Below are 26,151 nucleotides of genomic sequence, written 5' to 3' on the forward strand. Positions count from 1 at the left end.
ATAAAGTCTTGGAGGGTTCTACAATGTAACTGGGCCCAAGGGACTACCCGATGCAAGAGGTCATGAGGCCGAGGACCCTCCTGCCTCTCCTAAGGGAGACTTTAGTGGTTAGAGAAAGTGCCCGACACTCATCCTGGATCGTTTTTGCCTTTCTAGGGGAAGGGATGAGCACTGATGGTGTGAGTCCAGAATCACTCCCAGAAATTTTATTTTTTTTTTTCCTCTTTCTGCTCGGGCAGAAGACTGGATTTAGAGGAGTTGATGATCCAGCCTAATGACTCGAACAGACGGAGTGTGAGGTTGACCTGGAACTGGAGTTCTGAAGCCGATCCTGTTATGATCAGGAAATCGTCGAGGTATGGGACAATCAACACCTTGTCAGTGCCGCCACCATCTCTAACACCAGTTTGGAGAACACCCGGGGTGCGGAGAAAATCCCGAACGGCAGGCACGTAAATTGAAAGTGAGAGACAGAGCCATCTATCACCAGGGCAAACCGCAGAAACCGCTGGGAATCTATGTGTATACGGACATGGTAATATGTGTCCTATAAGTCCACGGTGGCCATGACACTATCCGGCGCAATTAAGGGGATTGCTGACCGCACCGATTCCATTTTAAATCTTTGATACGTGATAGATTTATTCAGGAATTTCAGATTAATTATAGTTCTATAGGATCCATTGTTTTTTTGATTAGGAACGAGGGGGAGTAGCACCCCTTGAATAGTCCTTCTGCGGGAACCCGAGTGATGGCCCCTAGAGATAACAGCTCTTGCACCCCCAACTGGAGGGCCTGAGCAGACGCAGGTGACTGGCAGGGGGTGACTATGAACCTCCGGGGAGGAAATTTCAATTTTGTAGCCATCCGAGACTAGGCGTAAGGCCCGGGGATTGGAGGTCGCCTCGTTCCATCTAAGGGCGAACCCTTTCAGTCTACCCCCTACTTATAGGATCCGGGAAGGCAGATTCTCACCCTTCCCGCCTTTGGGATAGGACCAGCGTCCGGTTTTCCCTTTCCCCTTGTATGCTCTAGAGGGAACAAAAGGAGGAGGGTAGGAGGAGGAAGCCGCTTAAACGATTTCTCCGATGGTAGTCCCTGGCTCTTATCCGATGCCTTCTCTAGGAGAGTATCCAAGGAAGGCCCGAAGATTCTGTGTCCTTGGGAGGGCAGGGAACAGAGCCTATTCTTGGAGGCGTTATCTCCTGTCCCGGCCTTAACCCAGACAGCCCTCCTGCTGTGTTCGAGAGGGCTGCTGAACGGGCCCTGAACCTCACTGACTCCATAGAGGCGTCTGCCAGGAAGCCAGTTGCCTCTGGAGGAGGGGAAGGCAGCTGGAGATGTCCTCCCTAGAGCCCCTTTGAGAAATCAGCGTCTGGAGTTGGTCTAACCAGACTGACATAGATCTCGCCACAGATGTGGCCGTGATGTTAGCTTTGACGGTCAGGGCCGCGGTCTCCCAGGCCTTTTCCATCGCAGCATCCACTCTGGTGTCTAGTGGATCCCGCAGTTGGGAAATGTCCTCAAAGGGGAGGGCTGCTTTTGAGACCCTGGCGACCGCCAGATCCACCTTAGGGACGGTTTCTAGGAACTCGATATCTTCTGGTGTGAAGACCATCCGATCCTTGAATTCCTTGGACAGGAAGAATTTCTGATCTGCCTGTTTCCACTCTGTCAGGATCAGCTGTTTTAAAGTGTCATTAACTGGAAATGACGGTTTTGGCTGTGGTAGGAGTCCCCGGAACAGGCAATCCTGAAAGGATGGCTGCTGCGGCACCTCTTCCTCCACCTGCATGGTGCGCCGGACTGCAGTTAACAGCTGACCCAAGTCCGCCGATGAAAAGAAATACTTCCTTGTATCCTTCATGGGCGGCATGGATTCTGAAGGAGAATCTTCTAGGACCTCCTCAGAGTCTGACTCTTCCATTCGTGCCCGCCTTACCCTTTCCGTGGGGGGGCGGCAGAGAAAGAGAGGAGAGCGAGGCTTCAATCTCCTCGCGGATCATGGATCGGATGTCCGACATGCCCGAGGAGCCCTCTTTGCGGATCACCTTCTCCGTAGGGTCCGCGCATAGTGGCTTGGTGTGGCCCTCTTCTAGCCGCCGCAAGCCAACTGGACATTTGCGCACTCGCTTTTTGGCCTCTCTAACCTTTTGTGCATCTCTGTCCTAAGAGACGGAGACAGCAAAAAGGACTTCCAGCACCAGATCCTGATGTCTCAATCCTCCCTCCCCGGTACTCCCAAAGCAGTCTACTCACCAGCAGGCTGCTTTCAGTGTCCTCTCTGGCTGACATCTTCAGTAAGGTGCAGCCAGGAGAGATGCAGAGGAATCCAGTCCTTTTAAATTTTCAAATTTGGCGCCGACACGCCCCCTTTAAGTGAGGCCCCGCCCCCCGGGATGCGGCCGCGCTGACGTCACGCCGCCGCGCCGGACCCGGGGGACACACCGCATACACTGGGACACCGCCAACCCGCACACTCGTGGGGACGCACGCCGACCAGCACACACGTGGGGCCGCCGCCTAGGAGACACACATGGCGCTATACGGAACGCTTCACGAATTTTCATGTCATCCTTGCGCAGGGGCCATGCTAATCTTCTCTGTATCGTTCCAATTTTAGTATATGTGCTGCCGAAGCGAGCACTTTTTTTTTTTTTTTTGAGTAAAGCTGGCACTTGAGGGGACCTGATTTGAACCACGCCTGGCCCGCCCCGAGCGCTGCTGGCATACCTCTCTAGACGTGGATCCCTGGAGACAGCGGCGTCCGAGCCTGCAGGTACCGGGGCTGCTTCCTACCGGTACGACAACCCCACTGGGCAGCGTACCGGGGTAGGCTTTTCCCACTGGGGGAACAGTGCTGGGTAGATCCTGCGGGTGAGGGTCCCCACGTAGGGTCTCACCCGCGCAAGCCCTGCCAGCCCGAACAGAGAGTCGTCCCCCCACGGGCAGACAGGCTGCATGGGAGTCTTCTTTTTTCATTCACCTCCAGGATACACCTGGAGGCCCGCTTGGACTGTCCTGCAGGGACAGGAAGACACTGGTGAGCCGGTGGTGGGAGTTGCCTTTTGTAGTTTCCGCTTCCTGTCCCAACAGGTGTCCAGCAGACAACCTCCATGTGTATGCTGTCAGGATGACGAGGGGAAAAACTACATTCTGCCATCTTTCAGTGCGTTCTGTTTCTATGGCGCACCAACTGCAACAAAAATGACAATTTTTTATTTTTTTTTTAAGATATTAAATGAAAAAAAATTTTTGCCTCCGTTTTCTGCGCACATTAACTTTATTTTTCCGTCGACATAGTTGTGTGAGGGGTTTCTTTTTGTGCGGTACGTTCTATCGTTTCCGCTGGTACCATTTTTGAATGCAAACGATTTTTTGATCGCTTTTTATTACATTTTTTCTTGGAGATACAGTGACCAAAAAAAGCACATCTCTGGTGTTCTTTATTTTTTTTTTTTTTCAGACGACGTTCACCGTGCAGGGTAAATAATGCATTACTTTGATAGATTGGAGTTGTATGGACGCAGTGATACCAAATCTGTATTTTTGCTTGATTTACATTCTTTTATTGCAAATATGGCAAAGTGTATCATACATACATATATATTTTTGTAAAAAACATTGTCTTACTTTTACACTTTCTTTACCACAACCAGCGGTGCTTTGATCGCTTCTGCAGTATGATGTAATGCCATAGCATTACATCATACAGCTTTCTGACAGCAGCCTACCAAGCCACCCCATGGAGACGGCTTGACGGGCAGTCTGCCAAGACAGCAATGGGGCCTTTCAGAAGGGACCCCTGAACATCGGTTGGGGCATTTAAGGGGTTAATAGCCGCGATCGGCCACACGGCCGATTGCAGCTATTGATCGCGGATGTCAGCTGTAATAAATAGCTGACGCCAGCTTTGTATGGAGGGAGATAGCGGCGCTATCTCCCTCCATACATGTCCTGCAGTGGCATGATGTAAAGACACCATGGGGCCGTCACTAAGGGGTTAATCATTTATTCACACACAGCATTATCAGACATAACAGTAACACTACTTACTCTGTGGATAATACCAGCTGAGTGGATATACTAAGGAAAAAGGAAATGTCATTAAGAATAACCATTTAAAAAAGTACAATGAATACACAAAACACTATCAATAAGCTGATCCCTACACAATCAAACACTGTTCAATCCTTAACAGAAAAATGGCAAAATACAAAAAGTTGTAAGGTCAGATGCTCCAGAACTGTCAATTTATAGGAGTTTATTTGCGAATAGGAGTTTAATTTCTACAGGTCCAAAATTCAGGGCTGAGCGTAATACATCTTCATATAGATCACAGCTCAGTTTTTCTAAACAACCCCTTTACAAAGCCACAGCTCTGAAATTGTTCAAGAAGCCAGGATTCTGTAAATTTTAAATATGATAAAAGCAAAATGCAAGACTACAGCACTACTATAAAGATTTAATATCTGAGTTAAAACTGCATAACTGTTATATATACTAACAGCATTCAAATGCAAGGCTCTTGGGCTCACATATGTTGATCAAAATGTGTGCTATGTGCCACGTCAAGGCAACCTTATGTAGAGGTGAATCTACATTAACACTTACTTGTCTTTAGGCCTAGGCCTTCAAAACATGCTTTAAGAATCTTCATTTTAATGCTGATCTAACAAGTGTCTTTGTAGTAGTGTTTGTATCATGGCGTCTCATCTGCAGGCAGCATGCTATAAAGCAGAAGTAGCTGAACATGTTGATATTCGTTTTTAGGGGAAATGATTCACTATAACTTGTATGCAAGATAAGATATTGTTTGTTTGGGTCAGGAAGTTTGTTTTCCCTTAAGGAGAGTACAGGAGAAACGCCCCGCCCCTCTCACACCCCTAGTTCCCGATTGGCCCAAGCCTGTCAGCTCCTACTGAGACTGTGTGGATAAAGGTCTGTGTTCTGTGCACATGTATTCTTAGGGTTACATTATTAGCTGTACATGTTGTCGTGTTACAGGTGTAACAGGGCTGCATGAACATCTACTAATGTAAGCCTAAGAATACATTTTACCCTGAACCTAAGGTCCCCCGCTGATGTTTGCCACTCACTGCTGCTGCGCTCCGTGGATTGTCACGTCGTTTTCGGCCGCACCCCTGCTCACAGCTGCTGCACTCATGCTATGTGTTCTACCGGTGGCCCTGTAAAGTTCAAAGACGCCACTCCCCAGCTCAGATGCCGGGCAGCACTGAGATGCATCGGCTCACTTCCACAATGACAGGTGGCGGTATGTGCGCTTCAGCTTCGGCCCCGCGAAAGCTGCGCGCCCTCACCGCTTCTGCTGTGCTCCGAGAATTGTCATGTCGCTGTTGGCGGGGGGCTCACAGCTGCCACGCTCATGCTGTGTGTTTCTTCCATGCTGACAGCTGGCGGTATGTGCACTTCAGCTTTGGCCCCAGGGTAGCTGCCTGAGGTGGGGCAAGTTTAGCACCGTCTGGTCGTGAAGGTCTGTCTGCCGGACTGCAATGTCCCCCCGGGCCGTGTCACCTCCATGCAGGCAGCTGGAACTTCTCCTTACATGGGTTGGGGGTGGGGTTGGTTGTTGTGGAGCGAAGGCCGTGGCGCTGCTAAATCACCATGACAAGCCTTTTGCCTCAGTGGTAAAACACTGAGGCAGATTGACCGTTGCCCTTCGGTGGGCAGAAACAGCGTGGGAGCTTGGCGCGAGTATTGAAAACAGTCCAACTGGTGTATGTTTTCTCGCTTAAGTTCTAATAGCCTTCCAGGACCTATGTGCCAGCCTGCTCTACAGCCAATCAGGTACAGGGGGCGTTAACCCCCTGTCAATCTTGACTTCACCAGGATTTTCTGGTGGCATCAGGATACACTAATACCAGAACCCAGGTGGTGTGAGGACACTTAAAAAGGCATGCACGCTCCTCTTAAAAATATGCAACTGGTAAGATGGAACAATGCTTCTACAGCACTACCTACTGGAAGGCAGCATTCCTGCAAGTCAATCTCAGATCTTTAAACAAGCCTCGCAACAATGACTGGGAATTTGAGTCAAAGCCAGTTTTCTCCAGAAGACTTTGAATAGGTGGTGCTGTGGAGGCATTGTCCCATCTTCCCATTGGACCTTTGCTAAATCTGTATTAGAAAATCTATTTTGCAATTCTACTGGAAACAGGATGTGTGAGCTGTGCATATAGAGAAATCGCCAGACAATCGCCAAGTAGAATCGTGCACGAGTCTTAAGACACCTGCACATGGGCGGATTTGCACTGCGGAACCCGGGACAGGTGTTCGTCTCCAGGTTCTGAAGCAAATACAGTCCATAGCGTGCTATGGAAAAGTGATTCTTCCTGCACACGAGCAGAAACTACAGTTCCCGCTCGCAAAGGGAAAAAAATTGCAGCATGCTCTATTTTCTGAGCAGATTCCGCACGGACAGCTTTCATTGGATTCCACGTCATCGCTAGGCGATGACATTGAAAAAGCAGGAGTTTAAAAAAATAAAAAATATGGCATTAGACACTCGCATCCTGACAGGGCATCTAGTTTATCCTGCATGCATAATATGTGTCTGCAATGATAATATAGGTGAGGACCTTAAAAAAAAAATTTTTTAAACTATGATTACAGGGAGGAGCGCTTTGGATGATCTATATAGATTGTAATATTATACTGCGTGCAGCTCTCTGGAGGTGTATATATAATTTATTATATACCAAGTCCTTTATTGTAACAACTTTTTTTAAACTGTGCGACTACACATTTCATTTTTCAGTTTAGGAGTTAAATGGATCTGAGCACTGCATACGTCTAAATGTGACAAATCTACAATTAAGAAAAAAAAAAAAGGGTTACATAGTAATGGAACCCCCTTCAAGCAAATTGAACAAACTTTGCTTACAGCTTCAACAAAGCTTCACACCCTATAAAAGAGCAAAGAGTACCTTAAGTCCTCGTAGGATCTGGTAGATCAAGAACTGAACATGATCATCAGTTAGTTTCTGACATTTCACTATATTATTAAGGTCAGCTCCCATTAGATGTGTCACCAGGTACCTAAATATTTTGCAGGGGGGGGGGGGGGGGGGCGAAAGAAAGTACATGGTGAAAAATTGTATACAAAAGTTGATAGCAAAAGATTTCAGTTGGCAGTTTGCAATTAAAGGGCCTGATGTGAATGATCTGTGTCCATTACTTCCATTACATTTTTATCCCCATTTAAAAAGTGTTAAATTCTTAGGCTCACATCACTCATCTGACTCTTTTCAAACAACTAAGAGGTCCATTCAGCAGAGCCGAACTGGCATGTTCATGGAGGAGTTGTGGGTGATTAAAGGGGTCATCCCATCAAATGAAAGGGGTTTTCCAGGAAAAAATAAATATACTACTGATGATCTATCCTCAGTTGATCGTCTAGGGTCCGTCGCTTGGGACCGCGAGACCTCTGTAGTGGCCGGTGTTTGTAAGTGCAGGCATGGCTCTTATTGACATTAAAGCGAGCTGTGCCTGCAGTTTCAAGCGCTGGCCACACTACAGAGTGTAGTGTAATTGCGTCGCTGAAAGCTTGCTCCTGCTCAGCTGATCGGTTGGGGTCCTGAGTGACGGACCCTAGCCAATCAAATAAGCCATCAATAGAATTCTCCTTGAAAAACCCCTTTAAGTGCCCCTCCCCACTAACCCAAAGGCCCCCTAAAGCTGGTGACAATTAAGCTTTACACTGTCACCCGATTCATTTCAGCTGAACACTTGAACATGGCTATTTCAACAGTAGCATTGAAGTTAATGGATTGGTGGTTTGCATTCTTGTCCTCTACTCCACTTGGGAATGTGGAATGTCCACTAAGCAGACTTTCATTCCCTATCCTGTAGATAGGGTAGATCATGAACTAGTGTGATAAACTCTAAGAGATTCTGCAAATTAATATTTTACCAGTAGCATCTGAAAGCATTTTTACTAGAAAAAACACACAACTCACATTTTAAATGTAAATACATTGACAAATTATATACTGCAGCCATGTACTCACACATCATTGAACTCCTCAAATGACTTTGATGGGGTAAAAACATCTAAGAGCCCGATAACCTGTTAACAAAAAAATAACATGGAAAACTAATTTATAGGTATACAAGGTGTACCAACCTCCTACAATCGCTATGCAATGTACTGTATGAAAGAGGACTTCCATGGAATCATAGAAGACATGATCAAAAGAGAAATATACCAGGCTACAACTACACGGTAACTAAATAATGAACACTAATTGTCGATAAATTGCAGCAACATCAGTGATGTTTCAATTAATACAATTTTCCATCATGGATAGTGTTTTTACAAATCACAAGGTATCTCAGAATTTTTGGGCAGTTATATCCCACACCCAATCCAAAGAATGATCAAATACAGCTCAAAGTGAAAAGTCTCCAATTACACATGAAAACCTTAGAAACTGACAGACATACAAGCTTACCTAAAATTGCAATATTAGACCATAGACATGACTGTAAAATAGTTAGGATTGATAGGCCAGATTCACACAAATGTATTTGTGCAGCATATCGTATCCTGCACAAAACATTTGTACGCAAAATAAACAGTGAACAGAAGCATTGATTTCAATTTGTTCATTCACATAAGTATATTTGCGCAGGTCAAGAGCACATATTGAACTAATTACACCAATTGCCCATTTCAATGAATATGAGCACAGTTTCACTTTTTTTTTTGTACAGCAAAACATGATTGTACACGTGCATATACGCCACGACAATTGCTTAAGAATGCCCAGTGCAAATGCACACTTAAAATACGTCTACGCCCATGTAACAGTTTTTACTACCAAAAAAAAAAAAAAAAGGTGATTAGGCCTACTAGCACAAACAATGAAGAGGTGTCCCAAAAGCTCAGCATACATACTTCAATTGTAGTATTAACTGAATAATTTTGAAATGCTTCTCATTAACGCCCAAGAAAAAAAATCATGTATAGCACTACCAATGCACATTACTGGTGTGGGGAAAAAGTCCCAGGAGAAACAAATAGTTTGAAGTAATCACCATAGAATCCAGTACAAAAAAACCCCACAACTAAGGCCACTTCACACGGGTCAGAACATCGTGCAAGATCTGTGTATTGTGAGATGCACAAAATCTTGCACGCATATGAACCCTGTTTTTTGTATGGGGGCATATACAAGTGATTTTTTTTCCCCACATCGCACCGTGATACGATGCAGGAAACAAATTGCAGCACGCCCTATCTTTGAGAGAGCTCTTGCCTCACATCTCCCATTGTTTTGAATGGGACCAGCAGCAGAAATCACACCACGTGCTAGGTGCACGCGAGGCAATACAAAGTTTTCCTGAAGAGATGCAAGTCGGTTAGGATATAAAAATAGGCGGGGGCAACGCCTGTTGGGAGAGCGCGATATCAGGCCATGATTCACTGGGCCCATGTGAAGTTAGTCTGATAGTGTACCCAACAGGGCTTCTATAGAAGAAAAACAGGAGAGGGGCTAGTAAAGAATAAATAGAGTGGTCTACTATACAGTGAACAAACCCTATACTGTACTCCAAAACATATGGGTTCTTAATATGAACCCAAAGTGTGTTGTAGAAGTAAGCTTTCCACAAGACACCATGCGGTTTCCTAGAAGCAGCACTCCTGTAATAAGCCATGCATTGGAGTATGCCACTATGCTTTTTTACTTCTAGATTTAGCTCCTGGTTCCCATGATGTCACTTTAAATCCATAACACACATTTAAAATCCACTTGCAGATAATTCCAGGCAAAAATTCTTCACCCGTCAAAGCATCCTTTGTCTACCATATTGACTGGGATAAAGGCCTCAAAAGTAAAAGGGTATCCCTGAGCTGATCGAACTTTAGCTTCTTCATAGCTCCCTGATAAGACTCCCTTTTTAAAAGCAAGTGGAAATTTATTATATTATGGTCACTATCACCCAGGTGCCCCTCAATTTTCACTTGTTATTCTGACATGTCTGTTAAGTCCAAAATGTCTGTCCCTCTAGTTGGGTAAGGTAATTATCTTTAGTAATTGACAGAAAGTTACCACCTTCATGAGATCCAGGTTTTGGCTTCCCACTTTACATCCGGATATGTATTTATTATAGGGGAATTTAACTCTGTGATCTCAATTATTCCCAATAGGTCATAGTTTTTCCTCAGACATTACTTCCAGTTCGCCAACCTTATTGGGCTGACTTCAAGCAATAGTTAAAATAAGCAAAATCTTCTAAACTGTATGTTAAGTGCATCCCTATTAACCCCTTAATGATCAGGCCAAATTTTGGAAATCTGACATGTCACTTTAACATATAAAAACTCTGTTAAGGTTTTGCATATCCAAGTAATACTGTTTTTTCGCCATATATTGTACTTCATTTGGGTGGTAAAAATAGACGAACAGAATGTGTATATTTATTGAATCTTGAAAAAAAAAGGGTCATAATTTCAATTGCAATATCTCAAATATGTGCAAACATAATGTAAAGATTTTTGCTAAGATATACATTTCCATCTGTTTACTTTATTTAGGATACACATTTGAAAAACGTTCGTTTTTTAGCCATTTAGGAGACGTACAAATTTAACATTGATTATCAACCTTTTTTAGAAACACTGTTTTCCTACAGCAAGCCAAGATTGCAAAGTCTCATAAGTGTCAGACTGATAGATACCCCCACAAATAACCCCATTTTAAAAACTATACCACTTAGTGTATTCACTGAGGGGTGTCATGAGTATTTTGACACCACATGTTTTTTTTCCAGGCGTTAAGGCCCATTTACACTGAACGAGTGACAGGCAAACGATGCCCGACACTCGTCCCTGTATCCCTGCGCTCCTGTGCTCCTGCAGGAGAGAAATCTCCTGCACTGTCCCACCCCCCTGCTGGTCGCTCCCTGTGAGCCAGCTCTGCTAGCTCCCGTGCAGGAGCACGGGAGCGCGGAAACACTGGGATGAGTGGCAGGCATCATTTGCCCGACAATCGTCTAGTGTAGATGGGCCTTTAATGCAATTTAGAGGAGAAAAAAAAAATAAAAGTTCATATTTTTGCAAATATGTCCTTTTCACCTCTTAGTGACCAAGCAGTTTTGCACCTTAATGACCAGGCCAAATTTTAGAAATAGGACATGTGTCACTTTAACATTGAACACCACCGTAAAGGTCTTGCATATCCAAGTGATTCTGACATTTAGGTAGAAAAAAAAAAAAAAAAGACTGATAGAATTTGTGTATAATTAAAAGCGACAAAATTTTTTTCACATTTCCAAGTGCAATATCTCAAAAATGTGCAAACATAATACAGATATTTGATAGGATACATATTTCCATCTGTTTACTTTATTTAACACTAGCTTACCCGTCGCTTCTTGCTGCGAAGACAGACAGACATTCGTTTTTATATATCTAGATAACAACACATCACAGCGCAGCTTTCATGTTACCTCAGTGGTATAATATATAACAACTAGAGATGAGCGAGCGTACTCGGAAAAGCACTACTCGCTCGAGTAATTTGCTTTATCCGAGTATCGCTATGCTCATCCCTGAAGATTCAGGTGCCGCTGCGGCTGACAGGTGAGTCGCAGCGGGGAGCAGGGGAGAGCGGGCGGGAGAGAAAGATCTCCCCTCCGTTCCTCCCCGCTCTCGCCTGCAGCTCCCCGCTCCGTGCCGGCACCCGAATCTTCAGGGATGAGCACATCTCTAATAACAACCAATCACAGCGCAGCTTTTATTCTGCCTCAGCAATATAAAAAATAGCAACCAATCACAGCGCAGCTTTCACGTTACCTCAGCAGTAAGAGAAATAACCAATCACAGCGCAACTTTTATTCTGCCTCAGCAATATAAAAAATAGCAACCAATCACAGTGCAGCTTTCATGTTACCTCTGCGGTATTATATATAGCTAGCAACCAATCACAGCGCAGCTTTCATGTTACCTCAGTGGTATAATATAGAACAACGAATCGCAGCACAGCTTTCATGCAACCCCTCAGTAGTATAAGAAGTAGCCACCAATCACAGCACAGCTTTCATGTTACCTCAGCAGTATAAGAAATAGCAACCAATCACAGCACAGCTTTCATTTTACCTCAGCATTCTCAATATCCAGCAATTGTCTTGCGAAACGTTCGGCGGATGCATCATTTTCTGGTTGAACACTCATCCCGTTGCTCGTAATGCCTTTTGCTTTCGTGCTTGAGATGGAAATCAAACGATCTTTGTCTGGGGGGCATAACTGTCGACGACGCTCGCATGCGCGCCACCTATCATAGGATAGTTGTACTATGCCTATAATCTTCCCAGGAGTGCACTCAACAACTTCCCAAAGTCTCATGGCAATTGGATGAATGGTGTAGTAATGCATAAAGGACAGACAGACATACATTCATTTATATATATCAGGAAGTGAGAGAATTACATTCCGTACGTAAAATTTGGACGCTAATTGTTTGGCGCTTAGAATTGAATAATCGAGTTGGGACCCATTAGCGTTTCCTATTTATGACATAATCAATGCCTGTGCCAAATTTCAAGTTTCTATGTGAGAAAATTACATTCCGTACGTAAAATTTGGACGCTAATTCTTTGAGGCTTAGAATTGAATAATGGAGTTGGGACCCATTAACTTTTCCTATTTTTGACATAATCAATGCTCGTGCCAAATTTCAAGTTTCTATGACATTGGGAGGTGAGAAAATTACATTCCGTACGTAAAATTTGGACGCTAATTCTTTGGTGCTTAGAATTGAATAATCGAGTTGGGACCCATTGACTTTTCCTATTTATGACATAATCAATGCTCGTGCCAAATTTCATGTTTCTACGATATCGGGAAGTAAGAGAAGTGGCAATGATGGAAATCAAACAATCTACGTGGGGGGGGGGGGGGGGGTCATAACTGTCGACGACGACGCACGGGCGCCATTTATCGTAGCATAAATGTACTATGCCTACAATCTTCCCAGGAGTGTACTCAACAACTTCCCAAAGTTTCATGGCGATCGGATGAATGGTGTAGTAGCGCATAAAGGACAAACACACAGACAGACACGCATACATTAAATTTTATATATATAGAAGATTAAGGCCTTGTTCATACAGGCGACAGCATCGCTGCGAGAAAAATCGCAGGTTATCGCTGGTCCATGCGATATCGCCGCAAGTTATCGAGACGTTGTAGTGCTACAAAGTCGCATGTGGTGCTACAAAGCCAGCGCTTCCAGAAGGCAGGGATTTTTGAGTCCCCAGCCAAAAGAGAAGATCAGTGCTGGGGACCCGGGGAGAAGATGCGGCCGGGCTGACAGCAAAGGAGAGGTGATGTATGTTTTTCTTCTTCTGCAGCCAGGGCTTAAATCTTTTCTTCTGCAGCCAGGGCTTAAAGGGGTTGTCCGCCGCCCAAACTGATTTTTTTTCCCCCCATTAATGCCCTGTGGAGTAGAAGCATCACACACAACAGCCTTTCCCATAAAAATCGATATTCTGCTTACCTTTTTATTCCTTTTCTTCCCTTTATAAAGTTTGCCTGAAGAATTCTTCAAAGATGGCGCCGCTGGGTAGTTCCCATGATGCACTGCTGCCTCTCTCTCCTCAGCGTGCGCGCTCCCGATGACACCGGTCACATGACTGGAGGACCGGCATCATAATGCAGACGCACGCTTCACTGCTTTGAATAGAGCCGGCAGCCGTCCGGCCCCATTCAGAGCAATGAGAGGGCAGGGAGAGCAGTGCGATCTCCTGCTAGAGCTGTGACAACTGTAACAGGAGATTCCTTCATCTCCCTCGCATGTCCCCTCATCATTGGACACTGACAGCCCTATCAGTGTCCAGTAATGAGGGGACATGCTGAGGAGATGAAGGAATCTCCTGCTATATGCAGGCATAAGTGATTTTCGATGTGCAAATGTGCAGTGTATTTGTGCTAGCGAAATAAGATTACGCCCGTGTGAACGAGCCCTAATAGTGACCCCTATAGTGGTCACAGTAGTCATAGTGACCGTCTTAGGGGCCCTAGTAAAAATAGTGACCCCAGTAATAGCGGCCCCCACAGTAGTAAAAACCCCACAGTAATCTTATCCCCCGACCCCCTCAGAAATATTAACCTCCCCCTTCAGAAATATTAACCCCAGCCCCCACCCCGTCCAGAAATATTACCCCCCACCCCCAATAATAGCTCCCCCCCAACCCATATACTTACCTCCTTCTTGCTGTCAGCGCCGCTCCCCCTCTGCTCGCACTGAGCCCGGGTGCACACTGACATCAGTTTGTGTGCCCGGCATGGTTCCACCCAGAGTCCTCTACTGCGGAACTGATGAGCAGGGGACTCTGGGGAGGAGGATCCCGGCGGCACACTGATGTCACAGTGTGCGCTGGGATCAGCGCCAACAGCACGATTACCAGCGGGGAGCTGCGGCACCCCAGCTGGAAATCGCTACAGTGCTGGGCAGCTGTCGGCACGCCGCGGGCCAAATAGAATGAGGCAGTGGGCCGAATTTTGCCCGCGGGCCCTGTGTTTGACACATGTGTCTTATTGTATTCACTAAGAGGTGTCAGGAGTATTTTGACCCCACAGTTTCTTTTCAGGAATTAATGCAATTTAGATGAGAAAAAATAAAACTTCATATTTTTTGCAAATATGCACTATAGAAGAAAAGCCTGTTTAAAACTACATATGAAAATGAGGATTTGCACCCCAAAATGGATACCTTTATTTGTCATGAGTTCAGAAATATACCCATTGTGGCCCTAATCTTCTGTCCGTATGCACAACAGGGCCCAAACCAAAAGGAGCAGCCGGTGGCTTTCAGAACACACATTTTGCTTGAAGGAGTTTTAGGCCCCATTGCACATTTGTAGAGTCCTTGGGAGGCCAAAACGACAGAGTACCCCCACAAATGCCCTTATTTTGGAGACTAGACCCCTTAACGAATTCGTCTAAGGGTGTACTGCATATTTTAACCCCCCAGTTTTTGAATGAATCTAAGCAAAGCAGAAGAAGAAGAAAAAAAGTCTCCACGACAGCACCACCTGAAATAGTCTCCTCCTGATAGGACAGGAACACACAGAGAGGTTAAAATCCCCTCCCCTCCTCAGTGTATTATAACGAAACTGCCGGGGTAGGAGCTAACTAAACTTTTTACCCATCTGGTATTCTTTTTTTTTTTTTTTAAATAAATTTTATATAAACCCGATTATCGGGTAGGTATAATCACTCTTTTCCCAGGACGTCTCCACGACAGCACCACCTGAGACGTATCAACTAAAGTTATTCTAGGGTGGGATTGCCACTGAGAGGACCTTACGACCGAAGGACATGTCCTCATCAAGCTGCACCTTTACCCTATAATGTTTGCCAAAAGTGTGAGGCTTTTTCCACACTGCTGCCTTGCATATCTGCTCTACTGATGCCGAGCTATGCTCGGCCCATGAGGTTGCTATTGCTCTCGTGGAATGGGCTTTAAGAGCCGAGGGGGCCTCCTTCCCCAATGTCTTATATGATTCGCTAATGGCCAGGCGGATCCACCTGGCTATAGAGCTTTTAGTTGCTTTCTTCCCCTTGTTAGGGCCTGAGAACTGGACAAACAGGTTGTCGTCCTGCCTCCATGGGCTTGTAGCCTTGATGTACATCGGGACCGCTCTTCTGACGTCTAAGCAATTCAGGGCTCGCTCTCTCTTGTCTTTTGGGTGATTATAGAACGAGGGGATTACTATGTTCTGGGCCCTATGGAATGGGGATACTACTTTAGGCAAGAAGATCGGGTCCGTTTTGAAGACTAATTTGGGGTCTGTAATTTTGAGGAGCGGGTGGCGGATGGATAGGGCTTGTAGCTCGCTGACCCGTCTGGCTGAGGAAATGGCCACTAGGAAGATTGTTTTAACTGCGAACCAATTGAGGGGCTCTCAATAAAAATGCTCAAAGTGTTCCCCTGACATGGCCCCCAAGACTAAATTCAGATTCCAGTCTGGGCATATGTTGGTGGATCTGGGTCGTAGCCTATCTGCCGCAGTCAGGAATCTACTGATCCACCTGTCCCCAGCTAGCTTAGTGTCAAATAAGGCGCTAAGGGCTGCCTTTTGGACCCTTAGGGTGCTTGGGGCGAGGCCCATATCCAGGCCCTCCTGCAGAAAGTCCAGGATCAATGGGATGTCCGCGCCGCTGCTCGAGGAGTCTCTCCTGTTTCCAAGAGATAAACCTCTTCCAGATTTTCTGGTATATGCGGTTGGTAGTCTCTTTCCAACCAGCCATTAGCGTCCTGACTACCTTGTTCGAGAATCCCCTGCCCCCCAGTATGGATTCTTCAGTAAGCAGGCTGTTAAATGGAGTCTGCTTATATCGGGGTAGCTCAGGGGCCCCTGCGTTTGGAGATTCGCTTGAGCCGGAAGGGTGACTGGCTCCTGGATGCTCAGGTTTCTTAGAAGGCTGAACCAGCTCCTTCTTGGCCAAAAGGGAGCCACCAGGATCAGGGTGCACGCCTGTGACCTGAAGTGCTGCAGCACCCTTGGGATTAATGGAATTGGGGGAAAGGCGTACACCAGTTCTCCTCCCCAATCCTGGCTCAGGGCGTTCACCGCTGTTGGCCGGTCCTCCTGTCTGAGGGAGAAGAAGTTCTCCACCTTGGCGTTTTGTCTTGACGCGAACAGGTCCAGTTGTGGGAGACCCCATTTGTCCATCACAATCCGGAATACCTCCTAGGCTAGAGACCATTCCCCTGGGTCTAAGCGCCTTCGGCTGAGGAAGTCTGCCCTCTGATTCAGGGATCCCTTCAAGTGGACTGCCGATAATGAGAGGATGCGGCCCTCCGCCCAGCTAAATATTCTTTGTGTGATGCTCTGTAGAGCTGGCGACCTCATGCCCCCCTGGTGCCGAATATGGGCCACTGCCGTGGTATTGTCTGATAGCACTCTTATGTGCTGGTTTTTTACAGTGTCCCCCAGGTGCTGTAGGGCCTTCCAGATCGCCTGCAGTTCTCTGTAGTTTGAGGACTGGTGTTTCATCCCCAGCGGCCATGGGCCCTGTAGGAGCTTGTCTCCGACGTGCGCCCCCCACCCCCAGGAGCTTGCGTCTGTTGTGACCTGCAAAGCCGGGTTCAATATCTAGTGGACCCCCCTTCCCAGATTTCCCGGGGACGTCCACCAGCGCAAGCATATTTTCACCGAGTTCTTGATCTGCATTCTCCTTTCTAGTGAGGATTGCCTGCCGTCCCATGCTGAGAGAACTGCTTGCAGAGGTCTGGTATGCGCCTGTGCCCATGCTACCCCCGGGATGCATGACGTTAGGCTTCCCAGGAGGGACATAGCCTCCCGGATTGAGCATGACCGTCTCCAAATGAAGGATTCCACCATCTGTCGGATTTTCTGCACTTTTGACTCGGGGAGGAAGGAGCATTGAGCTTCTGAGTCGAGTGTTATACCTAAAAACACCTTCTCCGTGCTGGGGTTTAGGCTGGACTTCTCCCAATTTATTATCCAACCTAGGAACTGTAATAGGTTGAGCACCGTTGCCAGGTTTTCTGCTAGGCGGTCCCTGGACTCTGCTATAATTAGGATGTCGTCCAGGTAGGGGACTATCAGAATCGACCTCTGCCTTAGGTAGGCTGCAACCTCCGCCATGATTTTCGTGAAGATGCGGGGTGCTGGGGAGTTTCCAAAGGACAGGCATCTGAATTGGAGATGTCTTGTCCTCTTGCCCATCTCTAGCGCGAACCTTACGTACTTCCTTGAGTCCCTGTGGATTGGTACGTGAAAATAGGCATCTTTCAGGTCGATCGATGCCATGTAGGCACCCTTGGGGATCAACCTTACTGCTGAAGTGATTCATTCCATCCTGAACTTCCGATATTTGACGAAAACGTTCAGGGGTTTTAGATTTATTATCATGCGTGAGCCTCCACCAGGTTTTTTTTATTAGGAAGAGTCTGGAGTAATGCCCCCAGGTCTCCTCTGTCTGTGGCACGAAGGACACTGCTTTTAGACGTTGTAGGTCCTGTACCGCCTGCTGGAGCGGGTGCAGTTGTTGCGCTGGACCTCGGGTGGTAATGTATCTTCTCCTGGGGAGGGATACCAGCTCGATTCGGTATCCCTGCTGCAGGATCTCCGGGATCCACGGGCTCCTGCAAATTGAGGCCCATCGATCCGCGAAGCTCCGCAGCCTCGCCCCCACTGGGATGGCGTCAGGGCTTCTGCTTGGCTGGATCCCCCTGGTGCGGGTTGAAGAGGAAGTTCCTCCCTCTGCCCCCCTTGGGGTAACTCCAGCGGCCCGTCTTGCCTTTGCCTCTATACAGTTCTGGCTGTTGTGCTGGGGCCCGTAAGAAGGTCCTCCCTTTACACTGTTTTTCTTCTGGGAATCCTTTCTTCTTATCTGACGCTTTTTCTAGGATCTTATCCAGATCCGGACCAAAGAGGAACTGCCCGTGAAAAGGGAGCGAGCATAATTTATTTTTTGATGTCAGGTCACCCGACCAGGACTTCAGCCACAGGACTCTTCTGGCCGAGTTGGTTAGGGCCGTTTTTGCCGAAAGTCTCACCGACTCCGCCGCTGCGTCCGCCAGGAAATTGGTGGCCATTTTCAGCATAGGGAGGGAATCTATAATTTGTTCCCTCAGTGTTTTGTTCGAGATATGCAGCTCCAGTTGCTCTAGCCACACTCCCAGGGTTCTAGCGACACACGTGGCTGCAACCCCTGGTCTGAGCGTACTGGCAGCTGCCTCCCAGGATCTTCTTAATAGGCCCTACGCCTTCCGATCCATTGGGTCTCTAAGCTGTGTGGCGTCTTCAAAGGGCAAGGTTGTCCTCTTAGCCACTGGGACGTCCACTTTGGGTACTTCCTCCCAATTCGCGCATACCTCCTCCTCAAACGGGTAGCGCCTCTTAACCCCCCCTAGAGGAGAAGGATCCCGTGTCGGGTTTCTTCCACTCCTTGTGTATTAACTTGAATATGTTGTTATGGACCGGGAAGGTATGTTTCCGCCTCTCTCCTAATCCCCCAAAGACCTCGTCCTGCATGGTGCGGGGTTCCCTGGGTTCTTCCATCTTTAGTGTGGCTCTAACAGATTTGATAAGTTCTGTTAGGTCCTCTCTATGAAAGAGGTACTTTTTGTATTCCTCTTCCTCTGAGGGCTCCTCGAGCAGCAGCTCTTCTGGTTCAGAATCCGAACGCTCTTCAGAGTCTGAGTGCTCCTCTGGGCTATACACCTTCCTTCGGCGTTTTGCCCCCGATGCCCCCTTCTTGGGTGGCGTTTTAGGAGTCGTCAGGGCTGACCGTACTTCCTCTCGGACGAGCTTCCTGACGTCCTCGAGGAATCCCCCTGATTCCTCCTTGACCAGCTTGGCTATGCATGTTTTGCATAATTGCCTCACATGCGAAGTCGGCAGTCTTGCGCCGCATTCTGCGCACTTTTTCGCTTTGGCTCTGGGAGGGGCATCTTTTTTATCCCCCTGGCAGATAAACAAAATTTGCGTGTAAGGATGCAACATTCACAAATAATGTACACGAATATGCATGCCTTGTTTTGCCCACTGGCTACTTACGGTTCCCGCCGCGGTTGAACATTCCATGACCTCTGGTGCTGGAGCACTCATTGCTTGTTACTGGTGCTGCAGACACTCTTGGGGCAGTAAGCCAATACTCACTGAATGGCTCTTACTCGCTCAGCGCCATCTTCTCTCAGGTTCCTTTTCAATTCCTTTTTTTTTTTTCTTTTGAATCTGGCGCCTTTAATTTTAAGCCCCGCCCCCTCCGAGCGCCGGCCACGCTTGCCGCGATGTCATCGCGTTAGTCACATGGCTCGTTAAGGGGAGGCAGGAAGCGCCACGCTCGTTCCTAAGCTGGCACTGAGGAGAGCTGGAGCCCCGCATTGAACCCCCCAAGGGCCGCCGCGGGAGGAACCTGGCCCGGGGGAACCACCGCATGTGGCGTCCCGGGAGCCGCTCTGCAGGAAGGGAGGACAGGCTGGACCACTGCCCTCCGATCTGCTGGTACGTTCTTCTGGCTGGCATCTCCACCAGCCCCTCTCGGTGATCCTGCCTCCTGGCAGGACAGGAAAGCGGGAGATTTTCACCTCTCGGTGTGTTCCTGTCCTATCAGGAGGAGGCGATCTCAGGTGGTGCTGTCGTGGAGACGTCCTGGGAAATTACAATTTTAATTTTTTTAATGTCAGTTTAAAAAGTCTTTTTCTGTACATCAGATACATGAATGAAGACCTTCACCCCCAAATGGATCCCCCCGTTTGTCCCGTGTTCAGAAACATACCGATTGTGGCCCTAATCTTCTGTCTGGATGCACAACGGGGCCCAAACTGAACGGAACATTGAACTTTAGCTTTTACGTGATCGCCATTATCAACTGAATACTCACCGCGGCCCCCTGTGACATCTCCAAGCTCTCGGCTACGTTTAGTAGCCAGGAGCAAGGAGATTTTAAATTTCCTTTTGCCCTCCCTAGCTTCTGCGCCTGCGTCCGCCATGCGCGTGATTGGGAACTGCGTACTGTGGCCCCCCCCATGAAATCTCCAGGATCTTGGCTACATTTAGTAGCCATGTGCAGGAGATTTTAAAGTACTGGGGCAATCTGTGGCTTTTGCCCCTGCATCTGCCATTTTGGTGACAGACGCGCGAGTCTTCTCAGCTCCCCTTACAGATCTGATCAGTAAGGGGAGCTGAAACTAAGTTTTATTTATTGTACATTGACTTTAACGCGATCGCCGGTATCCACCGGTGTCACCAGGATTGGGGTCTCGCGGCCTGGGATGTCAGCTCCAGGATGCTGGCAACCTCCAGTAACCGGCAGCATTAAGGCGTCACGTCCAGATCTTGCAGGGCTTTCATTCCAAGAGGAAGCATGTTTTTATGTCCTCTGGGAATTAAGCTCAGCAGGCTAGGACATAAAAAGGCAAATCGGCTGGTCACTAGGGTTGTTTTTCTCTAGTGCACATGAAAATGGAAACCTGTTTGTCCTGTATTCAGAAACATACCCATTGTGGCCCTAATATTATGTCCGTATGCACAACGGGGACCAAACCGAAAGGTGCCAGCCAGTGGTTTCCTGAACAGAAATTTTGCTTCAAGGTGATTTAGGCCCCATAGAACACTTGCAGACCCATTGAGTGACCAAAACGATGGAGAACCCCCACAAATTACCCCATTTTGAAAACTAAACCCCTTAACGAATTTATCTAGGGATGTACTACGTATTTTGACCCCACAGAATGAATCTAAGCAAAGCAGAAGGAAAAAAAATTACGATTTTAATCTTTTGGGCAATTGTGTCAATTTTAAAACTTTTTTTTGTTTACAGCACACATAAATGAAGACTTGCACCCAAAGATGTACCCCCCACCCCCCCCCCCATTTGTCCCAGCCATAAAGGGCCCAGGGACCGCTCACCGCAGTCCCTGGTGATATCACAGAGGATGGGGGTGAGTAGTTTCAGCCGTGAGGAGAGATGAAAATTAATTTTCGCTTTTTATTTACTTCAATGCGATCAACGTTATCCATTGCTCTGCCATTTCTAAATGTACTATCCTCTCCCACAGCTCCACCCCCATTTTCATTGCCAAGTTCCAGATTATCTTCTGTACTGTCTTCTCTATCTCTCTGGTTGCCCTTTCCACCAGTTGCTAGTTTAACACTTTCATGCTGGGTTCCCACAGGGTGGAATTGCCGCAGAATTTCCATGCAGACTTTCTGCATGAAAATCCCGCCTGCAATTTTAATCCCGGGATTAAACAGCAAAGTGGATGAAATTTCCCAAAAACTCATCCACACGCTGCTGCCAAGCCACGCTGAAACTGACATGCGGCATGGAATTCAAGGCCGTCGCATGTCAATTGTATGGCCCTTTCCGCTGCCAGCTCTCTCCTCTCTATGAATACAGGCAGCAAAGCTGCTTCAAAACACAAACTGTGGATTTTGAAGCTGCATCTCCACTGCAGAAATGTCACGGAATTTCCATGCGGTTCCACTGCAGTCATTCCGCAAGATTTCCACGGGAATTCCGACCTGTGTGAATCCATCCTAAACCTTCTAGCCATCTTCTCCCCCAGCACAGCTACACCCTCCTTATTGAGATGCAGCCCATCCCTATGGTACAATCTAGTCAACAGCAAAGTTGGCCCAGATCTCCAGGAACCCAAATCCCTCCTTCCTACACCAACTTGAGTCACTTGTTTACCACCCTAATCTCCTGCTACCTTTTTGGTGTAGTACAAGTAATATTTCAGAAAATACCAATTTGGGGGTATTTGCACCAAGTTTAGATCCTAGTTCCCCGAAATAGTTTAAGAACCTTTCACCTACCTCTAATTTGTTCATTGGTGCCAATTTGTACCATGACCCCTGGATCCTCACCAGCCCCTCCCAATAATCTGTGACCTATTTCACTGTATTGAACTCGAGCGCAAGGAAGACACACACCATTCAACGATCCTGTTCTTTGTGGCAGATTGCCCTGTCTGTCCCCTTAATGAGTCTCCCACTACCAAAACCTATCTAGCCTGCCCTGCGCTCATATTCCCCTTTCTACTGGAGCAGACATCCCCCTACCGGTCAGAGGACATGTCATGCTGCAGTGAAGCTAATGCTGTAATAGCATCCCCCTTACCTGCAAACTTGTTGGGGTGTGCCAGCTCAGTAATAGCCTCCCTAGATCTCTTATCTCTACCTCTGTCACCCAGCTAGCTGCCTGCTCATCCCGCTCTTCCAAACTACCGTCCGCCCCAGCTTTAAGTTAAATACATTGGGCCTCATTTCTCAAAACGGTCTAAAAATATAGTAAAAACAGAGCTACGATTTATAGGCTACAATAAAAATATACAAAGTGCTTAACCAGCTTACCAACAGCCGTGATTAGTTGCCTCCGTGTTCATACAACGGTGCAAGAAGAACAGGTGCCGCCTTAGCTTTCGTATGGCTACATAATTGTTCTGTACTGTAGACGCTTGCCGTAGGTAAATGAGCAGTCCAGATTTATTTATTTTTCAAATATTTGTTTTCTCCAGCACCTGCTAGTTCTGTCCTGCGGACGCTTGCCATTGGTCATGCGCAGAACAGATTTTTTTTTTTTAAATATTTGTTTTTCCAGCATCTTTGCTAGCTAATGACATAGGTACCCGCAGCCTAGTCGCAATGTCAATTGCTGATAGGCTACGAGCCGGACGACCTCCAATAACTTCAATTGAGGCTGTCCCACACAGACTCAGCAGCAAAATAGAGCAGGCTGCGATTTTTCATCTGCTTGCGGAATACACAATTCGTTTCCGCGAGTGTAAAGGACAAAGCGATTTTTACATACCTCCCAATGAAGGGGGGGGTGGACCATTCATTTCAATCGGGAAAATTGATTTGACCTACGAATGTTTTGGGTTAAGAGCTCCGTCACGGAACAAATTAAACACTTAATCCAAGGAACCACTGTAGTTTTGTTTAGTTTTTTTGCTGTACTACTATTTTTTTCAAAAGGTATTTAATTTTTTTTTAAAATTTTCTGCAGTCATCTTCTGACTGCAATAACCTTTTTATTTTTTCGTCGACATAGTTGTTTGAGGGCTTATTTTTTGTGTGATGTCCTGTAGTTTGCCTTGGACTTTTTGATCGCTTTTAATTGCATTTTTTCTTGGAGACAGGGTGCCCAAAAAAAGCGTATTTCTGGCTTTTTTTTTTCTGACGACATTCATCATGTGGGATAAATGTGGGACATTTACAGATGCAGCAATACCAAATATATATTTTTGTTTTATCATTAAGATTTTTATTATAAATATTGCAAAAGGTTTTTCTTTTAAACTTTTATTACTTATTTAGAGAGAGATCCCAGAGGCTACATGGGGAAGAGAAGAGGCACCGGCAGGCTGCAGGTAGCAGCAGAGGAGGAACTGTCGACTATACACCGCTACTTTGAAGCGTGAAATGCGGCAGCTCCCTCTTCTCCTGGTAACATGGCGTCTGAACATGTGCGCCCGGCCCCTGCATCACTCGACAGCAGCGGCAGTGAGAAGAGCAGAACGGGGGACTCCGGAGCACCTCACAGCAAGGAGCCAGATAAGTCTCCCCAAACAACCAGGGCCCCCCACACCACAGGAACAGGGCAGCAGCTCTCCCCAGCAGGCACCCATGAGCCATTCCCCTGTCTCACAAACAGCTGCATCCCAGGAGCCAGCTATGGATAAAGCTGCTTGCCTCAGAGAATCAGGGCTGCAGGAGAGACCCAGGAGGAATCCCTGCAATAACCAGCCACCACTAAACAAAGGGTCACTACATGGACAGTCCACATCTCCTAAGGGGAGCAGCGGTACTGCACAACATGCACCCATGAGAGGACATGCAGCAGCTGAAGCTCCTGTAACCTGTGCCCCATCCTACAGCAGTCCTAGCTCTGATAAGGAGTGGGACTGGAAAAGTAATTTGAGAGCTCTAGCGACAAAGACTCAATGGCTGGTAGCCTCACATAAAGAAGCGTGCTCCCTGATACAGCAAGAAATCAAACATATGGGCAATCGCTTAAATACAGTGAAACCATCTCAGGACGATGTTCTCTCTGTATTTGATGCTCACAGTCAGACTATAAAATGCCCAAGCTCTACAACCAGTGGACATTTTGTCCCCCATCAACAACTTTGAGAATCGCCACAGACATAATAATCTAAGGCTGAGAGGTCTCTGAGGAAGTCTCCCCCTTCCAGTCAGAGGGCTGGGCACAAGATTTTTCCAGCTCACTACTGCAGCGAGGCGCCAACAAGCCAGTTGAGATAGACCGCATCCACAGAACTCCAGCTTATCGCATCAAGGAATGGCAGAACAGCAATATTTATGGTAGATAGGCGATAGATTGCGGAGTTGGATAATGGCATTATATGAAAGCCCCTCAGCACAGATGTAAGTTAACGGGAAACTCTCCAGCCCGATCAACAACAGGAACAGAACATGGCAGAGATGCCAGTTGTCTCAAACACTGTTGGGAAAATTAACACTATTAAAATGAGCTCGCTACCTAAAGCCCCATTTACACGGGACGACTGTGGGGCAAACGATGTCCAAAACTCATCCCTGTGTCTGTGCTCCTACATGGGAGTTAGCAGAGCTGGCTGGTTCACTTAGCAGCCAGCATGGGGGTGGGGCAGAGCAGGAGGTTTCTCTCCCCTTGCTCCCCCACCCCTCTATTGAGATTACACAGTGGCCGTTCACTACTGAACGGCGCTATTTAGACTGAACGATGAGCTTCATCGCTGATCTTTTATACAGCATAAAAGATCAGTGATGAGCTCATCGCTTTTCCTGCAGTTTAAACAGCGTCCGTTCATTAGTGAACAGCCGCTGTGTAATCTCAATGGAGAGGGGCGGGGGAGCGAGGTGGTATTGTACACCTGCCTGCTTAGCTAGAATGTATCCAGGATTGTCGGACAGATGCTGGAGGTGTTTGGAGGGGGTAGGCATGTTTACACACATCGCGTGGTCTTGCCCAGACATCATAGGCGTGTGGTCAGAGATAGCGACCTTGTATAATGCCCCGAAGAGGAGTACACTGGTACTCACTCCAGAGATCGCCCTGTTATCAATTCCAACAGGATTTATTGCAGATAACAAAAGGAATGTTCTCAGATTTTTCCATCTGGCTATGAAGACAGTGATTCCTCGACTTTGGAAATCCCAGGTCTCACCAACTCACCTCAGCTGTGTGATAGCTTTCGATGAAATTAGCTACATGGAGGAACTCAAAAGCTAAGGATGATGCGAAATGGCTGGCATTCTACGCAACATGGGAGGTCTGGATGACGTTCCACATGTCCTCAGGCTTTGAACGGTGGCTTGTGGATGGTTTTCTTTTAAAAAAAACACAAGGGTTGTGGCGCCTGCGTTGGCTTTTGTTTTGCTTCGTTTTGTCAGGTGAGGCCTTCTCTTGCTTTGTGTCATTATTACTTTCTCCTTCCTCTGACCCGCTACCTTCCCACTTGTGATGCGTTGTTCTTAACCCCCCCAACCCCCCTTCAAAGGGGGTTGTGTGCACCTCCCAATCCCTCCTAATCACCTGTCTTGTTCCTTACCTCCCCCCCCCCCCCGCACCCCTCCATTCATATAACAGTAGTGAACGGCTGCTGCATAAAAGATGAGCAATGAAAGCTCATCGTT

General features: G+C 47.0%; 1 protein-coding gene and 1 non-coding gene across 2 annotated transcripts in view; both read right to left on the reverse strand.

The window, feature by feature from the left end:
- Positions 1–2,540: 2,540 nt before the first annotated feature.
- On the reverse strand, positions 2,541–2,647 carry LOC136594039 (U6 spliceosomal RNA). The gene has a single exon (XR_010788488.1). It is a non-coding gene; the product is annotated as a U6 spliceosomal RNA (small nuclear RNA).
- Positions 2,648–3,544: 897 nt separating this feature from the next.
- The window catches only part of LOC136633179 (mitogen-activated protein kinase 14-like), a 45,325-nt gene continuing 22,718 nt past the window's right edge, over positions 3,545–26,151 (reverse strand). Inside the window, exons 3-5 of the mRNA XM_066608715.1 lie at positions 8,031–8,089; positions 6,948–7,059; positions 3,545–4,086 (exon numbers count right to left, since the gene is read on the reverse strand). Of these exons, the coding sequence (XP_066464812.1) occupies positions 4,012–4,086; positions 6,948–7,059; positions 8,031–8,089 (246 nt within the window). The 3' untranslated portion in view covers positions 3,545–4,011. The remainder of the gene's footprint in view (positions 4,087–6,947; positions 7,060–8,030; positions 8,090–26,151) is intronic.

Source organism: Eleutherodactylus coqui, chromosome 1 (assembly GCF_035609145.1).
Source record: "Eleutherodactylus coqui strain aEleCoq1 chromosome 1, aEleCoq1.hap1, whole genome shotgun sequence".
In the NCBI taxonomy this organism is placed as follows: Eukaryota; Metazoa; Chordata; class Amphibia; order Anura; family Eleutherodactylidae; genus Eleutherodactylus; species Eleutherodactylus coqui.